Source organism: Lonchura striata, chromosome 10 (assembly GCF_046129695.1).
Source record: "Lonchura striata isolate bLonStr1 chromosome 10, bLonStr1.mat, whole genome shotgun sequence".
NCBI lineage: Eukaryota > Metazoa > Chordata > Aves > Passeriformes > Estrildidae > Lonchura > Lonchura striata.
The window spans coordinates 19,934,252-19,951,797 of record NC_134612.1 but is presented as its reverse complement, the minus strand read 5'-3'; the positions used below and the strand labels follow the sequence as shown (position 1 = coordinate 19,951,797).

Here is a 17,546-nt window from a genome sequence, read left to right as displayed (position 1 = left end):
AGAACCATAGAAACACTGAGGTTGGAAAAGACCTCCAAGAGTATCAGGTCCAGCCATCAACCCAGCACTGCCTTGCTCAGCACCAAACCATGTCCCCAGGTGCCACCACCCCACATTCTTTGACCATTTTGAGCATTTGCACCTCACCCAATAGCCACATTTCTCAACACTTTTTGGCCTTTTTTGTCCAAAATCCTTGCCCATCCGACAGACATGGTTACAACTGGCACAAAAGCAAGATTAACATGAAGAAACTAAAAATGAAAACATCTGATAGGTAAAATATCATCATGGACTCCTGGCCATTTGAGTCTGATGCCCAATGGGAAAGATGAGCAGAATGAGCATTTGAAAGCATTGCTATTGAAATGACTTTAGGCTGAGATTCAGATTAGATACCAGAAAAAAATGTCACGGTTGGGATAGTCAGGCATTGGAGTGGTGGTCCAAGGAGGTGGTCACCATCCCTGGAGGTGTTTAAGAGGTACTCGTATGTGGCGCTGAGTGATGTGGTTTAGGGGTTACAGTGGTAGTGCTGAGTTAATGGTTGAATTTCATCTTAAAGGCCTCTTCCAACCCAAATGAATCCATGGTTCTATATTTAAAGCAATTGCAAAAACACACGGATTTGACATAGGTACAGGCCGTTCATCAGGCTCTGCGTGACTAAGCTTATGCGAGCATCTAGCGCACAGCACAATTCGCTCCCCAGTGTGTTGTGAGGTCCGACACATCACAGGCAGCTTTTATTTTTGATTATTTCTGCCGGCAGCAGCGCACGGGGAAGGCGGGCAGGGCAGCCCGGGGGGGTGTGAGCAGGGCGGGGCAGGGCGGCGGCGCTCCGTGAGGGACAAAGCCGAGCCGGGCGCTGATGTCGGGCGGCACCGTGTGTGTTATCCGCCCCGGCAGCCCAAGGTGCCCGTCGGGCGCGGCCTTTCGAGCGGCGCTCACTGCGCAGCGCGGCCGCCCCGCATTGTCTCCGCACGCAGCGCCCGCCGCCCCCTCACGCGGCCGCGCCCGCGCCGCCCCTCAGCCCCGCGCCGGCGGGCGGGAAGATAACGGCGGGGAGCCCTTCCCGGGAGCCCTTCCCGGGAGCTTTCCCGCAGGGAGCGCCCGCTCGGCCGGCGCGGGGAGCCGTCCCCCCCGCTCCGGCGGTGCCGGGCCGGCCGGGGGAGCGGGCGGGGCCGGAGGCGCGGCCCGGCGGGCGGGCGGAGGGGGCGGGCGCCGCGCTCCCCCCGCGGTGACAGTTTCTAGAAGCTCGTCCCGGCGTCCTTTGCGGCCCCAACATGGAGGAGCTGACGGTGGAAGTGCGCGGCTCCAACGGGGCCTTCTACAAGGTACCGGCGGCGGGGGTGGCGCGGGCGGCTCCGCGCCCGGCGGGGCCGGGGCCGAAGGGCCGCGGGGGAGGGGGCGGTGAGCGGGGAAGGTGCGGGGGGAGCGGGGCCGGGGCCGCGGGGATGGAGCGGGGCGGCGGCGGGGGGGCGGCGGTGACGAGGCTGGTGCGGGCAGGGGAGGTTCGCGTGTGGGGAAGGCAGAGCGCTGGCGGGGCCGGGGGAGCGGATGCGCGGCGCGGGGATTCCCTGCGCCTTCCTTTCGGGAAGGGTGGGTGGGCGTGTGGGGGGATTGGTGTTGGAAGATGAAAGGGATTTTGGGTGGGCTGGGGTGAACCGGGGCGATAATAATGATTTTAAAAGAGTTAAAATAATTTTTTTTAAGGATTTCGAGTTTATTTATGCCTTCAGAAATCTTCCTTCACCATCACCCTCCCTGGAATGTCAGGATGGTACAGGATCAATGCAGAGTACTCTCAGCTGTTGTCTGTCAGTCATTTTCCCCTAAGCCTGGCTTCAGATGTTTAAGAATCCCAGCTCTTTTTATGGCACTAGGCTCCTGTCTTCCTCTCCAGGAGGGCTGATTCCAGCCAGTATTGTGAGCACGCAGCGTGGCTGTGTTCTGGGAGGATTTAATCTGGGGACTCTCTTTAGCTATTGTGCCTAACCACACGCACAGTGTGGCATTGCACAGGCAATACTGCACTTGGTGTGGGGCTGGCCCTTTCGATTCCCCTTCCCCCCTTCAGAATTTCCTGTGTGCAGCTGTGGATTTGGCTTGGGAATCATATGGTGACTGTACAGTATGTAGAGGCAGTTGGGTGTAAGGGATTGTAACCAGCTGACTTCAGGAGTTAGTTCTTTCAGCTGGTCAAGACAGATGGGAGATACCCTTATGAGGAAAGAATGCAGTGGCATAGACTACACCCCTAGTAGGGAACCCTCTGAATTTTTTACCAAAAGGAGTAGGTGATAAATTTTATACAGTGGATCATTTTTTTGTTGAACCTGAAGTATCACACAGAAACCTACATCAGAATCATTTGTGTCCAGAACAGGATGCTCCTCAATAGAATTGATTCCCCTCCCCCCCCCCCCCCCCCCCCCCCCCGAGCATTAAAAAGCCCAGAATTTGGAAACACTTTTCTTAGCTTTCCATTTTATACCTTGTGATCTTGGACAGCTTTCCAAATGATGAATCAGTTGCTCTTCTGCTTTAAAGGAATGTCAGACACATGGGAGTATGAGGTGTGATGAAATTTTGGACTGACGGGATCTGTGTGCACAGAATTTGCTACAATAAGCCTGATTTAAAATCTGCAAGGATGACATCTCTTAAATCAGAATGAATTATCAGCCTTGGATTAGCACCATCATGTGTTTTAGCCCTGTGAAGAGTGACTTAAAAAAGCAGAAGTTTTAATTAAAAATGGCATCATGACTTTGAGATCAGTGAAGTGGGAATGAAGTCCATTGATGAAGATAGTGGATGAAGGCAGATTAGAATGATTGGATGCACAGTGATCAAAATCCCAACTCAGAGTAATCCACTGTTAATGTGGAGGGGGGAAAACAACAACCCTCATAAAGACCCAGACCTGAACCAAAACATTCAAACAAACACAATTTAAAAAATTCTTATTGTGAGCTAAATGCAGTGAGGTGTGTATGTCAGTGACTCCATTTTGTGAATCTTACTCTTGAGGAAGGCAAGGTTTTGCATTTCTTTTGGGACTAGGTAACACTCCTAGGTCACTTGCTGTTTAAAGTGACCTAAAGCAAAGAGGTGTGTCAGTCTGTTTTAGGAAGTGTCCTATTTTGGGCACCAGTAGCTCTGATCATTGCAAGACAATGACAAGAGACTCATCTTTTCTAATCTGTGTGACATTCCAAGGAACGTGGCAAAAGTTTTCAGAAGAGAAAAAGCAGAATTTGTGAGATGGGATGAGATTTGAGGTTTGCCTTTAGAACAGCTTGAATTTGGATTAATTAGCACAGCATAACCCCAGGTAAATGAGATCAGAAAGATCCTGCTGTGTCAACAGAGAGAAAAAAAACCAAAATAATTATGTAAACAATATCATGACAGATTTTCTTTTAAGGAGTTGTTACTATGGTCTGCAGCTTAGCTGCAGTAGAACAAATGTAGTGGTTAAATCTGTTGGAGCATTCTGGTGGGTTTTCAGGACTTACTAGAAGTATGACTATGGTAAATGGTACTCTTTTATTATAAAGTTTCTTTAGTTCCACTAATAATTGCTCTTCAGTTTTAACAGGGGATTCTTCCTAAGTGCAGGAAGACCATACACTATAGTTGCAATACATTAGTACGGAAAATTAATATTCTTTATTAAAATTCATTCATCATAAAAAACATTTTGAGTTCTCATGTATTGGTGGGCAGTTATGGTAAATCCCAAGGTAATTAAAAAAAATTATAAGTGCATAGTATGATCTGATTTTAAACTTATGTATCTAAGTCACCAAACTAATTTGTGGTTTCTTGTTTTTTCCATTTGCTTTAAAGAAGCAAATCTGGAGAACAGGACATCATTTACTGTATATTTTATGCCAGGTTCTCAACCATTACACAGCAGAGCCAGTGTTTAGCCACTTCCTGCAGCTTGGAATATCATAATTTTGAGCACTCATTGTCTTTGGAGATCAGATGGCACTGATGGGGCTTGAAATGGTTGTGGGCTTCTGAAAAATGGGGGGGGGGGGGGGGGTGCTTGTGCTGTGGAACAGGAGAGAACAGACAGGGTTGCTGAAGTCTACTGATTATGGGTTTGCATATATTAAATGTGCTATGAGGGCTTCCTGAGGGTAGAAAAGTTAATGCTTTCTAGGTGAGAACTAGATGGCAGGAAAGTTTTTGTCTTGGAGACATTAGAATAAACTTTTTTTTTATGTATGGAATGGTCAAAAATACCTGGAATTTTTTGGTTTCTAAATGTGTTGAAGAGAGCCTTGTCTTGGCCTGCCTGCAGTGTTTTCAGGATGATGGTTCACTGTCATTAAGATGATGAAGTAAATGACAGAATCACTGGCTGAGGCTGGGAGTTCACCTGGTCCACACCTCTGCTCAGGTGGGGCCACCTAGAGCCAGTTGCCCATGTGCAGATGGCTTTTGAGTATCTCTGAAGATGGAAACTCTACAACCTCCCAAACAACCTGTGCTTCTGCTTAGTCACTCTCACAGTAGGAAAAAAAGTTTCCTGACATTAATACAGAAATTCCCTATTTTTGCCTTTTCCTCTGGACCTGCTAGTTGTGGAGGGTCTTGGAAGAACAAGACAAAAACCTTCAGTTTTACTCAGCATCTCCATCAGCTCACTTGTATGCAGATTAAGAGCCCTGCTGATGCACATTATTCATGATTTCCCATGTCAGTATCCCTGCATTCAGTTGGACCTTACAGTAAGATGAAGGTACATAAATTGAGCATCAGATCAATTCTTCCGACTGAGCCTTTCAGTGGCATTTCAAAACTCTGGAAGATCCATTGTATTCTTCCTTGTGGGGACTTAGCTGTGCTGGCAAATGGGTTCTGGTGTGTTGCAGGCCCTTGTGTTCTTTAAGTTCTACACTAGAAGCTGTTTATGCAAGGGGAAAAACCCTATGAATTAAAATGGAGCTCAACCCTTAATTTACAGGTTCTGAAGTATTTCTTTGTTAGCCTGTTCCTCTTTCAGGAGGTGCAGTTGTTCTGCTAGCAGGACTAAGCAAAATGCTGGTAGCAGGAGTTGGCATTGGCCTCAAGGCAGACACAAGCCAAAATATTACTAAGGGGAAAAAATGATGAATGACAAGTACACACCATTACTCCACATGTAGAGCCAAAGCTTGATGAGCAACTCTGTGGGAGTGAAGGTTTATGCATCAATGAAAACACAATTATTTTAATTTTTTTCTTACCATTTTTAATTAGTGGCTTTGCAAACAACTTGAGTTGCTCCAAGTGGTTTTTAGCTTGATGGTTATTAAAGTAGGAAATTGTCATTAGGAGTGTAGCTTACACACTGTTCATACCCAATTACTACACCAGGAAACTAACTGGAATGACCTTTGGTTTTTTTCTTTAAAGATTTTAACTGTGTTATAATTGTCAGCATTTTTTAATTACATCTAGCCCTACATCTGTATGGATGGGGAATATTAGACATTTTAAAGTTGCTCGTGATCAGTTGAAAGTTGTGCAGTCTTGCAAGAAGTAGCTGTAGTTGTTGCTATTGGTGAGCTGTTTTTGAGCTTTTAGGCTGATGGAAGGGAGATGCCAGAGGGAGTGGTTATTGATTTTTGTGGTACGTGGTCAGTGGAGAGTGTCTTCCAGAAGTTTTGTCCTTTGGAGGATGCATATGAAGAACCTGGTGTAAGAAATGAGTCATTGAGACTAATTCAGTACCGAGACTCTTACAAAACTGTCAGAACAACCCTTGAATTTACATGTAGTTTTGATTGAGGATGCAAATAAGCAGGGATGTCATAAATTAAACTGTGCTCGCTAAAACTGATGTGATAGTTCAGCATATTTTTCTTTCCTGATACCTGCTTGAAGTGTTTCTGGTTTTCAGTAAGCCATAGCTGCTTGCTTCTGTCATTTCCTTGTATAAACAGGTGCGGCTGATCATTAATATTGAAAGTAATACCAAGTTCAGTCTTTCTTGTCAAGTGGTTTGTGTATTTACAAGTTTCTTTTGTTTGCTTTATTTTCTTTTTTTTTTCCTTTTGGGGGCTCAGCATGAGATACATCCTTTAGCAATAATTATTTCATGTGTTTGTTACACTAAACAATTGTGTTTCAGTATTAGTTAGAAATACCAAGGGTTCTTGCATCTGAAAAGGAGTGAAAGGCTTGGTAATTGGATATAGGCTGCTTGACCTTTATGTCACTGGTTCAGAGACAGTCCCTGGTACCAGATGCCGGAGTGTTTGCTATTAGAAATTGGCTCAGCAGTGGGCAAGGTGATACTAATACAGTTTTAGTGTGCAGGTATGTGTGGCTCAAAGGCCAACACAGTGACTATCCCTGGAAAGAAAGTTTACAGCTAAACTAACAGCGCCTCATTTTTGCATTGGATCATCCTACTTGGGGGGTCAGAAAAACATAAAGAAAGTAGGATATGGAAAGAACTTGAATTGTGTCTGTCTGATTTTGTGACTTTGCCTAGAAATCGATTAAAAAAAAAAAAGTTGTGTGTGTGCATATATACACACACAGACATACAGTTCACTGTAAGGGCACATCAGTAAGTCTTGATCCGTTTATGTTATCAGCAGATCCTAATCCTAAATCCATGGGCAAAGCCCAGGTAAAAGGGAAAGAGTGCAGTGGGTGTCTGTTATGAAATGAGGAAGTCTCAGCTGCAGTGGTTTTGGTGCAGGTGATTGGTAGAGAGTTTCCTGCCCTGTTGTCAACCCTGCACACCCTGCCCAGCCCCAGGTTAGATCCCCTGGTCTCCCATCCCGACCCTGTGCAGGTGCTGGTGTTGGGAGCTCGGCTCCTGCCAAGTGAGTGGCAGAGACAGGTCTGAGCCAGGCCTGTAGAGGCAGCAGGACATTAATAGCCCGTAGTACAGTACAGAGTGCTGCTGCTCCAGCCAGGGCATACATGGACTGCCAGGGATCCAGCTCGCAGCACACACACGAGTGACTGACACCCGGATCTGCACAGGCTGAGGCAGAGGTCTGGCAAGATGAAGGCATGTCAGTTTTTCTTCCCCTCTTGTCCTCTGCAGATTTGTGTGTAGTATAAAACACACATAAAGGTTATGTGTAAGCTCACTTGCTGATACTGCAATTCCTCACTCTTTTTGATGCCACCGTATTTATTGATGATGTGTTTGGTGGTCTCCTGTTAGCTCTGCCTGAGGTACAAGGAATGATACGTTAGGAATGTAGAACTCTTCAAACTTAGAAACTGGCATTATCTGTCTTAGGCAACACTGCTAAGTTAGATTTGAGTAACAGAGTACATTGTTCATTAGAGCAAAAGTTAAGGTGATGGATCATTACTTAATTTAGTAAAGAATGTTTTTGACACAGTATCAGGCATGACTAGTGCAAATCTATTTATATAGGTTACCTAACAAATAAAATAACTCTTTCAAACTCCCTAATTAAAGACCAGGTTATTTAGGTTTCTGGTTTATTTTCATCGTGCTTCTTCTGGAAGAATCCTTGTGAATTTGTAGAATTTACTATAAAGTCAATTTTGTATTGTGAAATGCCAAAATACCCTAATGTCACAGGTTTTGTTGTAAAACCTGTTTTTTTAAATTTAATTATCATAGGCTCTCTGAAGACTTTTTTAAAAACTGCACTAAATCTCATCCTGACATGCATGAAATCTCTTTCTGGTTTTATCTGGAAGTTGTGACAGCTGATAATGTGTCTAGGCAGGGTTGAATGCCGTATGAAAGTCGTACTCAGGAAGTTTTGCTTCTAGAAAACGTTCTAATGGTACTTTTGACATCCTACTTGACAGTAATGAAATAATTTCTTAGAAAACCATTGGAAAGCCATACTGTATTCTCATTATTTCTAGTTTTATTACCAATGGACCATACAGTCCATAATACCTCATAGACTGCTATAGTTCAGTTGTTGTTAATGTGATCTCATCCCCACAGCTGTAGAGAAATTGATAATAGTCAGGAGTAAATGTATATAGATAGACTCTAATCAGAATTTTTTCAGGCCTCACAACGATAAAAATATTTAAAAGTTATGTAACTTTATTTGATATTTTACATGTGTGCATTTGTGACCTGAAGTGCATACTTGATAGATGTAATGCTTGATTATACTAGGGAGTGAAAGTTTGGGAATACCAAGTGAAGAAGCTGTGCAGGTAATTCCAAGGCAGTTGCTGCCTACATGTCTGCCAGCAGCGAGTCTGCATTACATTCTCCTGTGGGAGGGAAAAGCAGTGTGCACACTTTGAACTGAAAGGCTTCCTTCTGTGAAGGAGTTCCTGAAACCCATATGGTGGTGTAAAATGTACAGACTCTTTGTTGGAATTTGTACTTTGGATTTTATTAAAAATTGTCCTTATGCAGCTGACGTTTGTGCAGTGTCAGCTGTTGGTCTGCTGAGAGCTGTATCTCTGTAGTACTGTTCCACTTCAGCTTTGGCATTCTTCAGTGGACCATAGCTTGAAAATTGGTTGTGACTATTAAACCTGTCTGTACCTTACACAGAAACCCACATTTCACCTGGTAATGAGCTAATTGTCTTAAATCCTCAAAAGTCAGTGCAGTTGGATTCCTTTTTTGCACTTCTTTTGTCTTACTAGTGGAATCTGTAGTCAGTGGATTAATGACTTTCTTAACTTTACAGAGCATTAAGTTCTGAATGTTTATCAGATGTTTTATGATACCTGAATCGGAATCTCACTTGATTCTGAAGATGTGCTTTTCAGCAAAGGAAAGAACTGAATTCAGTTCTGCAGAATAAATTTTTAGCTACTATAGGCTTACCTTAGAATCACATTGAATACTGTGAGAATACAACAGGAATAGAAGACCAGGTTCAGCTACAAAATGCAGACTAGTATTGAATCACAGACTCTTGGAATGCAGATAAATGGCTGTCTCCAGTAGGGAGTTAATCTCTCCCTGTGAATACTCCTGTCTGTTGATAAGTTGTCACGTAGCAGAACGCTGGACTGCATGAAGTTGGTTCTAATGCTATGACTTCAGTGTTTTTTCCCCGTGTAGAATTTGGATAAATTGTAGTAGAGAAACTCCTATTTCCTGCACTGTATGTCGTGTTCATTTGTCCCTGTGCTGGGGTACATTTGAAGGGAACTGCTGGTAGCATAAATTTGGTAGAGTTCTGCTTTATATCTGCTGCTGGCTTATACATGCTTTAGGCAGTAAAATTTTTTATGCTCTTTCCATCTTTAAACAGACATAACTTTATACTCCCATCCAGTTTCTTGAAACTGAAAGTCCCTGATTCTGGTTGTATTTTGCTCTTAACTGTTTCACCTTTCAAAGGAGATTTGCCTGCCTTCCCTTGCAGTGACAGGATGGCCTTTGAGAGGGTTTATTTTATTAGGAGCACACTAGGTGGTTCAACAAGATAATTTTTGGTGACCTGTTTTGTTGAGCAGTGTGCTTTCTGCTAGAACCAGTCTTTTGTGTTGCTGGCAGATGGGTTTGAGGGAAGCTCAGGGAGCAGAGAAGAAGGTTTTGAGCAAATTCTTTCAGAGCCTTGGCCGAGTATGAGCTCAGGTAAAAGGAGATTGGTTTTTATAGGCCCTTTGCAGCCAGCTGTCAGTGTGGGCTCCTTTACTGTCCGTCATTACACGGAGGGATCGACTGTGTCAAAATTTATCTTTCCCTGAGCTGACACATAATACCTCAGCAGTGCTTGCACAGCTGCTATGTTCTTCATCCTCCTCAGTTGTCAGTTTCTTAAATGGATATAATCCATTCAGCAGATTTCCTGGAACTTCTTTCTCTGAACATAGCTGTGCAGCTTTCTTACTCCTTTAAAACTGCAGGGTCCTCCTTGACCACCTCTGTTTGGGCAAATACCAGGCTGGAGCAAAGGCAGGAATAGTGTTCTTTTTGTCTTTCAATTTTTTTTCAGCATGCCTATCCTCCTTAATCAAGAAATGTAGCAGCTTAATTTCTGCATAGATACTTGGGTATAACAGTGTGAGATTGATCTTTAAGTTTTTGGTATAATGAATGCCCCCTAAATGTAAGCACAAAAAAATCCATGAAATACTGTGGAGTTGTGTTGTATTCTCTTTGTTTTCTTGGGAAGTCCTACAGGCATTTGGCCTCATCCAGTCCCCAGTTTAGTACCTGAAAGATGATACCATAACTGGCTGTGTGGCAGCCTCTACTGCCAAATGTGATTCAAACTGGCTGCCAGACTGCTGGGGGGACAGTTGTTTAGGATTCAGTTTGTGTTGGGAGGAACACCAGTGAGGCACTTAGTGCTGTGCACAGCTATTGGAATAACTGTCCTTGCCTGGATCTCTCTCTGTTCCTGTAAAACACCAGTGCACACCTGTGGGTAGAGTAAGAAACTCTTGGTGGTGATTTCAATTGTAAATGAGCTGGTCAGATTTGAGCAGTCCCTGTGCTCTGCACGTCTTGGAATAGCCAGCTAAGAATACCAGCAACCTCGTGCAAAGAGTGGGAGTGTGTTTTGGAGCTTTCTGAGATTGGAACCTCAGTGTTAGTTGTAGTTTTAGCTCAGGTTCAGGCTGTATTGAAGTTGCTGCCTTTTTGATTTCACATGCATTCTTGTAACAAAAATGTTTTTGTTTTAGGGATTTATCAAAGATGTTCATGAGGACTCCCTCACAGTTGCATTTGAAAACAAGTAAGTATTTTATTTTTTTTAATTATTTGAACATTAGGTTATTTGAGTTTTATGCTTATTTTTTTTTTGTTTGTTTTGTTTTGCCTTTAAGAGGAAGCAGATTTCATTAGATATAGTTCTAGAAGTACAGGCTCACTAATCTGTTCAGCTTCCATGAACTGCCTTCTTGAATCTGTATCAGAATTCAGTTCATCAGTTACACAGTCCTGTATATTCTTTGGTATCTTTAGTGATGCCCATAGGCGTGACAGCCAATTTTAATTAACATAGGAATCAGTGGCACAGGCTTGATACTCTTACACAAAAGCAGGAAAAGATGGAAATACCAAAGTACTCAAATGAGCAATTCTGTGTCTGCTGTCTGGAATACTGATCAGAATTCTCAACCAGAGAAAAGTAAAAATATCCTGATGGTGATTTTTTTTCTTTTAACTATTAGGAAGATAAATATGCATATATATACAGTCAAAAGACCTATTGTTTTTGAGTGGAAAACAGTGCAGATCTGTTAGCAAATCTTGAAAAATAATTATCCATGAGGTCCATTTAATTTAATATATAAACACAACAGTGCTGCTGGGAACTTGTAGTGACAAGCCAAGGATAATCCATGGGTTGGTAAAGTACAAATGAGTACCTGTTGTTCAGTGTTATGACTGATAACGCTGGATTACCTGGGAGATTTCAGTGCTAATTCCAAATACTCTGTGAGCTACATCCTCTTTCCTGTTTCTCTTCCAGTTACTAGGTGGAGATCCTATAAAATGTGTCATCTTTTGATGTGAAAATTGTTATAACCTTTGCCAGCTCTAACCTGTAGATTAGTCTTTGAGTCTTTCTTGAAGAAAGATTTCTGGGTAATAAAGGTAATGCTAGGGAGGGTGCAAGTGTGTCTTTATAAACAGTATTTATAATCCGGCTGACATAATCCCAGGTGTGTATGTGTGTACATATATACACGTGTGTAAGAAGAAATCCTTGGGGGGCACATAAGTAATCCTGGAGTTTACCCTGCAAAACCCAGTGTTTGTTTCTTTCTAACCTATGCTTTCTAGTTCTTCCTTTATGAAGACAGATGAGGTGGCAACTATAATTTATAGTAACACTGAGGTGGTTATGGAACCTGTTACTGTCTCCTAGGTTTTCATATTCTCACCCCAAAATCCAACAAACAAAAAAAAAAATTAAATCCTTCATTCTCTCCATGGTCTAAAAAGATGTGACAAATCATGAGTTTCATCTTCAACATCTGTATTACTTTCTAAAGAAAAGTAATTACTTTTCTTTGCATTTAAAATACATACGTTGATGTCAGAAACTAAGTAAGCTAAAGGAAGTGCCAGGGGCTCACAGCCGGAGCTGAATTGTTGGCAAACGCATTTCTAGTGTTTAGTGTCCATATCATCCATGTGTTCTACAGAAAGTCTGGCAGCAGCAGCCATGTTTCAAAAAGGATGGGCTGCAGCATATGTCAAGTGTTCTGTTGACTAAAAATAGATCTGATCAGGAAGTGTGTGCAGTCAAATTATTCTGTGATGTAAATCTGATCAATTTGTATGCTTTTTACAGAGTTAAATTTATAAGGGCTTTAGTGGAACCAAAATTGGCAAGAGTGTCCTGTGCTGAGAGCATCAGTGTTGTGATAGTGATAATCACTAACAAATACACACATCTACCCCACAATAGGCAGTGTAAACTGTCACTTTGCATTTTCTGCTATTGTTAACCAATCTTTATCTATAGCTATTGTAAGGTTCCCAAAGTTAAGTGTACCAGCACAGACTGCTAATGATGATTTTGTGGTCATAGCAACACTCAGACTCTGGGCAGGTAGCCTTAATTCTTTTTAGAGGCACTTTCTGAGGGTGAGGAGGCAAGGAACAAATGCAGAAGCTTCAGGACCTCGGAACTTCTATTACTGTTAGATGGAAAATTGGATCTTGAGTTTGATGGATCTACAGTTTCATAGAGGCTCACTGGAGTTTGAAACAGCTGTATTGAAGGAGAGGCTTCTGTGCTGTAAGAAACAAGAACCTCCTTTTTTTTGTGATTTGTAGCTTAGGCATCAGTTCTGTCAGATTGTCTTAGATAGTTTGTGTCCCATCACAAGTAATTTCATAAAACACCTTGGTTTGCATTTCACCAGTGAGGTGCTCCAATTCTGGACTTAGGAAGTTTTACTACCAAAACTTGGACTCACATTCTGAGAGCTGAGCCTTCTGTGCACTTTTCCACTGTGTGCTTCCTCCACTGGCAGGGAGGAGAAGGAAAAACCCAAACCCTGAGATTAGTAATGGTTATATTTGCAACAAGAACAACTGAAATTTTTTTTGCCACTCCCTTTCACCATTTCTCAGAAATAGAATGTGATTTAATTAACATTTTGTGGCTGAAATATCTTCCAACCTAAAAAAAGCAATCCATGTCCTAGAATCCTCAAGGCTGGAAAGGCTCACACTTGATCCTCTGGGATCAAGTCTAGTTGTTAGCCCTGAACCATGGTGTTCACCACTATGGAAGTGCCACATCCATGTGTCCCTGGAGCACCTCTGGGAATGGAGATTCCTGGTAATGCTAATGTCTGCCAACCTTTTTAGTGAAGAATTTCTTCCTGCTATCATCTAAACCTCCTGGCACAGCTTGACACCGTTTTTTCTCAGGTCCCTCTCAGTCGTTCTTTTCTTTAGGCCGAGCCCCCCTCCCCAGCTCCCTCAGCTGCTTGTCATCACATCTATGCCCTAGACTCTTCACCAGCTTCCTTGTCCTTCTCTGGATGTGTTCTAGCACCTCAGTAATAATCTTCATGCATTTTTGTTGTTTTTCAAACTATGATTAAAATAAAAAGTTTATTGTAATGTCTTGATTAAAACTATATGATATGCAACATCTTTATTAACTGAGGTACTTGAGTGTAAGCTGTGGTTTCAGAGCAAACATATAAATGTATCCATCTTCTCTTCTGGGAAGTTGTAGAAGTGCCCTTTGCTCCTTATGCTTGCTCAGCCTTGTTCTACTAACACAGGCTGCTCTGTCTGCAGGTTATTAAAAGTCAGCAAAGCAAATGACTTGCAGTAATCTTACTGTTACAAGTTGGTTGGTTCTGATTCTCTTGGTGTCTGATGTGAATCAGATGGGCAGAAAGGATGGATGTAGCAATGCTTTAACAGATACCATTAAAAGTCCCTCAGATATTCTAAATTAATAGGGTTTTTTCGTTCTCCTGGTTTTATTTCAACCTTTATAGAGTCTTTAGTCGGATTTCTGACTAAGAGTGAGGAACAGCTGATGGCATTCTGTGACATTCACAGAGTAGAAGGAGAAAGAATTTCAGGAGAACACAGTGGATGTAATTGCTCCAGTAGTCTTCATAAAATGCACTAGAAACATACATTTCTACAAATAAAATACTTCTGTACAGCCAACTATAGAAAAACAAATAGACTTGCAGTATAAGGAAGTAAACCTTTATTTTGTATGCCTAGAAATAATTGGTATTGATAAGCAGATCTAAAGTTACGTTTTGATCTGAATCTGTTATTGAGGAACATCAGAAGGTTTGTATGTGGAAAGTTTTGTTGAAGAGTGGAATCATTTTCCTGAGATGCATAAAACTTCGGTGGTAAGCAGTTAAAATGTTAAATATGAGGTAAAGAAATGGATGAATCCCATAGTGGACTGCAAAGCTGAGCTTAAATCCATATAAGGGCTCTATGGCTTGAGCAGCAGGAATGTTAACTACATCATACAATGTCTTTCACTGGGGTTTTATGAAAGGCATTAGTTACATTTTTCAATTAATTTAAACATTTTGTTGTTAAATATCTTCCCAGATACTACTTTTGTCTTGCCATGATTATGTTGTTCCTCTACTTACAAGGTTGGCTTTCTAGCAGTAAGAAAGCAGATCTCATTATATGGAAAGAAAGAATTTTAATGAAACAGAATTCTAAATTTAAGAAAACAACAGGAAAATTTGAGAATTAATGTGTAATGCTTCTTCAACTTGCAGTTGGCAGCCAGAGCGCCAGGTGCCCTTCAATGAAGTCAGATTACCACCACCCCCTGATATCAAGAAAGAAATTGGTGAAGGAGATGAGGTGGAGGTGAGTGAATGCTCATGTACTGTCCTGGTCTGGAGCTGCTTGTCCATTCCAGGCAGTGGTGAGGCGTGTAAGGGCATTACCAAGGTGAAGGTTTTCAGTGGTTCTTACTACTTTCATTTCCAGGTGTATTCTAGGGCAAACGACCAAGAACCTTGTGGCTGGTGGCTGGCAAAAGTTCGAATGATGAAAGGAGAGGTAAATTATTTTAAAATGTACTGATTTCACTCTTTCATGTTAAGTACAGTAAATAGAAGTTCTTTGTCATGAAAAAGCTCTGAATAAAGTACTACAAATACAAAAACATGACAGAAGAGAATTATAAGTTGTGACCACTTTGGAATGACCTTTGCTGCATTGCACAGCAGAGGGTCATACCCTTAAGAGCTGGGTGAGTGACTTCCATTATCTGCAGTTTAATTGCTTGAAGGACTGAAGGCATGCACAAGGACAGGATTTCTGACAAATCTGTTTTGTGGATTGAACTTGGTGCTGAAAGTGAAGTAAAGCACCTGTGGTTAGAACCTGTTTGTCATCTGTAAATTAGGCCTAGCTGTTGTATGGCTGTGGGTTGGTTTTTGTGTGTTTTTACTGAGTGCAGTGGAAGGACAGTGCTTGTTTTGCTTTTACACCTGTCAAGTTTTTATTTTACCATAAATAAATGGTTGTTTGCAGCTGCCAAGTAACTTGCATATTCAGACACTTGAGTCTATAGAGGTGTGGCAGTGTTTGACCCAGTCTCATTAACGCTTTATTTTGTGAAGTGACAGCAAGAGAATTGAGTTTCATCGTGGGAAGAGTCCTGTGTTTTGATGCTTCTGCTTTATCAGATTCCTAAAACCAAAGGATACAGTATTGAGGGAAAAAATGATTATCCAATTTCTAGTATTGTTTAAAAACTGTCAACAAATATAAACTTTTGTTGAGCTCTGCAAGGGCAAGGTGGTAGTAGATACCTACCAGAGGAAGATTCTGTGTGTTCACCATTGTGAATGAACAGCTCATTACGAAATCAAGATAAAAGGAGACAAACTGGTTTAAATGATAGTTTGTCATTTGTAGCTAATAGGGTTTTCTTAGAAGTCACAAAAGTTTGAAATTTTGATATTACTTAACTTGCTATGCTGCTTATTTTCAGAAAAAGTCATAGAAGTAAAATTTTTTACCAATTTCTAATTTCCTAGTTTTTACAGGAAAAAAAATGGTTTTTCACCCTCAGTGTGCAGTGTAGGATTGTCAAACCAGTTATTTTAGAGAATTGTCCCTGCAAAGAACCTCACAGTTCATGCTGGCTTCTTTGTACAGTCATTAACCCAGTTCTGTATTTGGATTTTTTCTGTAGTTAATATTAAATTCACAAACAACCCATGTGTCCAAAAATTTGCTACTTTATCATTGCTGTGATGTCAGATTTAACTATAGAAGTTAAGTTTTTAAAGCATGTAGTGGTAGATCTCTTCAATTTAATTGTAGTTTAGTGTTTATTGTTTTTTATTATTACTTGATAATACTTGATAATAATGTTACAGTGATCCATTTCAAAATAGCTTTGTATAGTTTGGATGATACTTAAAATAAACTTAAAACTTGAAATTAGAAAAAAGTGTGCCATTACCAGAGTGACTTCCTCTTTCTGCATATTAAGCAAATTGTGTTGAGACAAACAGATCCCAGTTTTGAGGGAGGAAGAGGTGAATGTGCTGCTGCATCCCTAGCACAGAGCCAGGCTACAGTGATGGCTCTGTGCACACAAGCTTCTTTAAACTTGCATGTGTTGAGTGGAAGTGTAGGAGTAGATTACTGGTAACTTAAGTCTTCTTAGTTCTCTTGCCCTCCTAAATTTGGCAATGTGTGTAAAAAAGATGGAGTTTCTGTATTGATTTTGATCTTACGTGATTCCCAGGTAGTTTGTCCATTGAATCAGTCGATTCACCTTGTTTGCTTTAGTGTTGCAGAGTAGATATTTGTGTGAAGAATTATTCTCTGATATTTTTTAGAATTAGAGTCCAGTAAACATTTTGGGTTTTGAAACTTGAAATGAGCTAATGAAAATATTTGAAAGAGAGATGAGAAAAATCAATCCAAGATGCTGTTGTGGGGGACTGAGACTATGCTGATAACGTGTCCTGACTTCAGTAAAGGAGCACAGGGGTGCTGAAATATGTCCAGGCTTATTTGTGTAGAAATGTGTCATTGTTTTAGGGGCTTGTTTATGTATTCATATTTTGTGCTTCCTTGCTGATGCTGGTAATGTTACTTTGTCTTTGTTGTTCCTTACTGAAGTTACTATTTTTAAAAAAAACTCTCCCAGTTTTATGTCATTGAATACGCTGCTTGTGATGCCACTTACAATGAAATTGTCACTTACGAGCGACTGCGACCTGTGAATCAGAACAAAACTGTCAAAAAGAACACCTTCTTCAAGTGCACAGTGGATGTTCCTGAAGACCTGAGAGATGCGTGAGTAGCTCTGCACACTTCAAGAAGGCTTTTGCTTTGTGGAAAGGGGAGAAGAACCCACTTGGCTTCTGTTTTAGAGGCTGATTTGCGGGTCCGTGAAGAGCCTTAAGGGTGTTGAGGGCTGCAGTAGCTCACTTAGGAACTGCTGACAGGGACCCCTGCTGAGCTTTCAGGTTGGGGACAGAAGGCAAGTTCTCAGGTGGGAACTTTGTGCCTGTACAGGTGATTCACTTCACAGTGGGCCTGTTACTGAGGCTTTCCAGATAACCCTGGTGCCATAGAATCCACAGGGAAACTGGAGCCGTGT

General features: G+C 41.7%; 1 protein-coding gene across 2 annotated transcripts in view; it reads left to right on the top strand.

The window, feature by feature from the left end:
• Nucleotides 1–1,206: 1,206 nt before the first annotated feature.
• Nucleotides 1,207–17,546, top strand: part of FXR1 (FMR1 autosomal homolog 1) — a 32,758-nt gene continuing 16,418 nt past the window's right edge. For both annotated transcript variants that reach the window (XM_021543471.3, XM_021543450.3), the window contains exons 1-5: nucleotides 1,207–1,337; nucleotides 10,627–10,679; nucleotides 14,689–14,782; nucleotides 14,906–14,977; nucleotides 17,091–17,239. In XM_021543471.3, coding sequence (XP_021399146.2) covers nucleotides 1,287–1,337; nucleotides 10,627–10,679; nucleotides 14,689–14,782; nucleotides 14,906–14,977; nucleotides 17,091–17,239 — 419 coding nt within the window. In that variant the 5' untranslated portion in view covers nucleotides 1,207–1,286. The remainder of the gene's footprint in view (nucleotides 1,338–10,626; nucleotides 10,680–14,688; nucleotides 14,783–14,905; nucleotides 14,978–17,090; nucleotides 17,240–17,546) is intronic.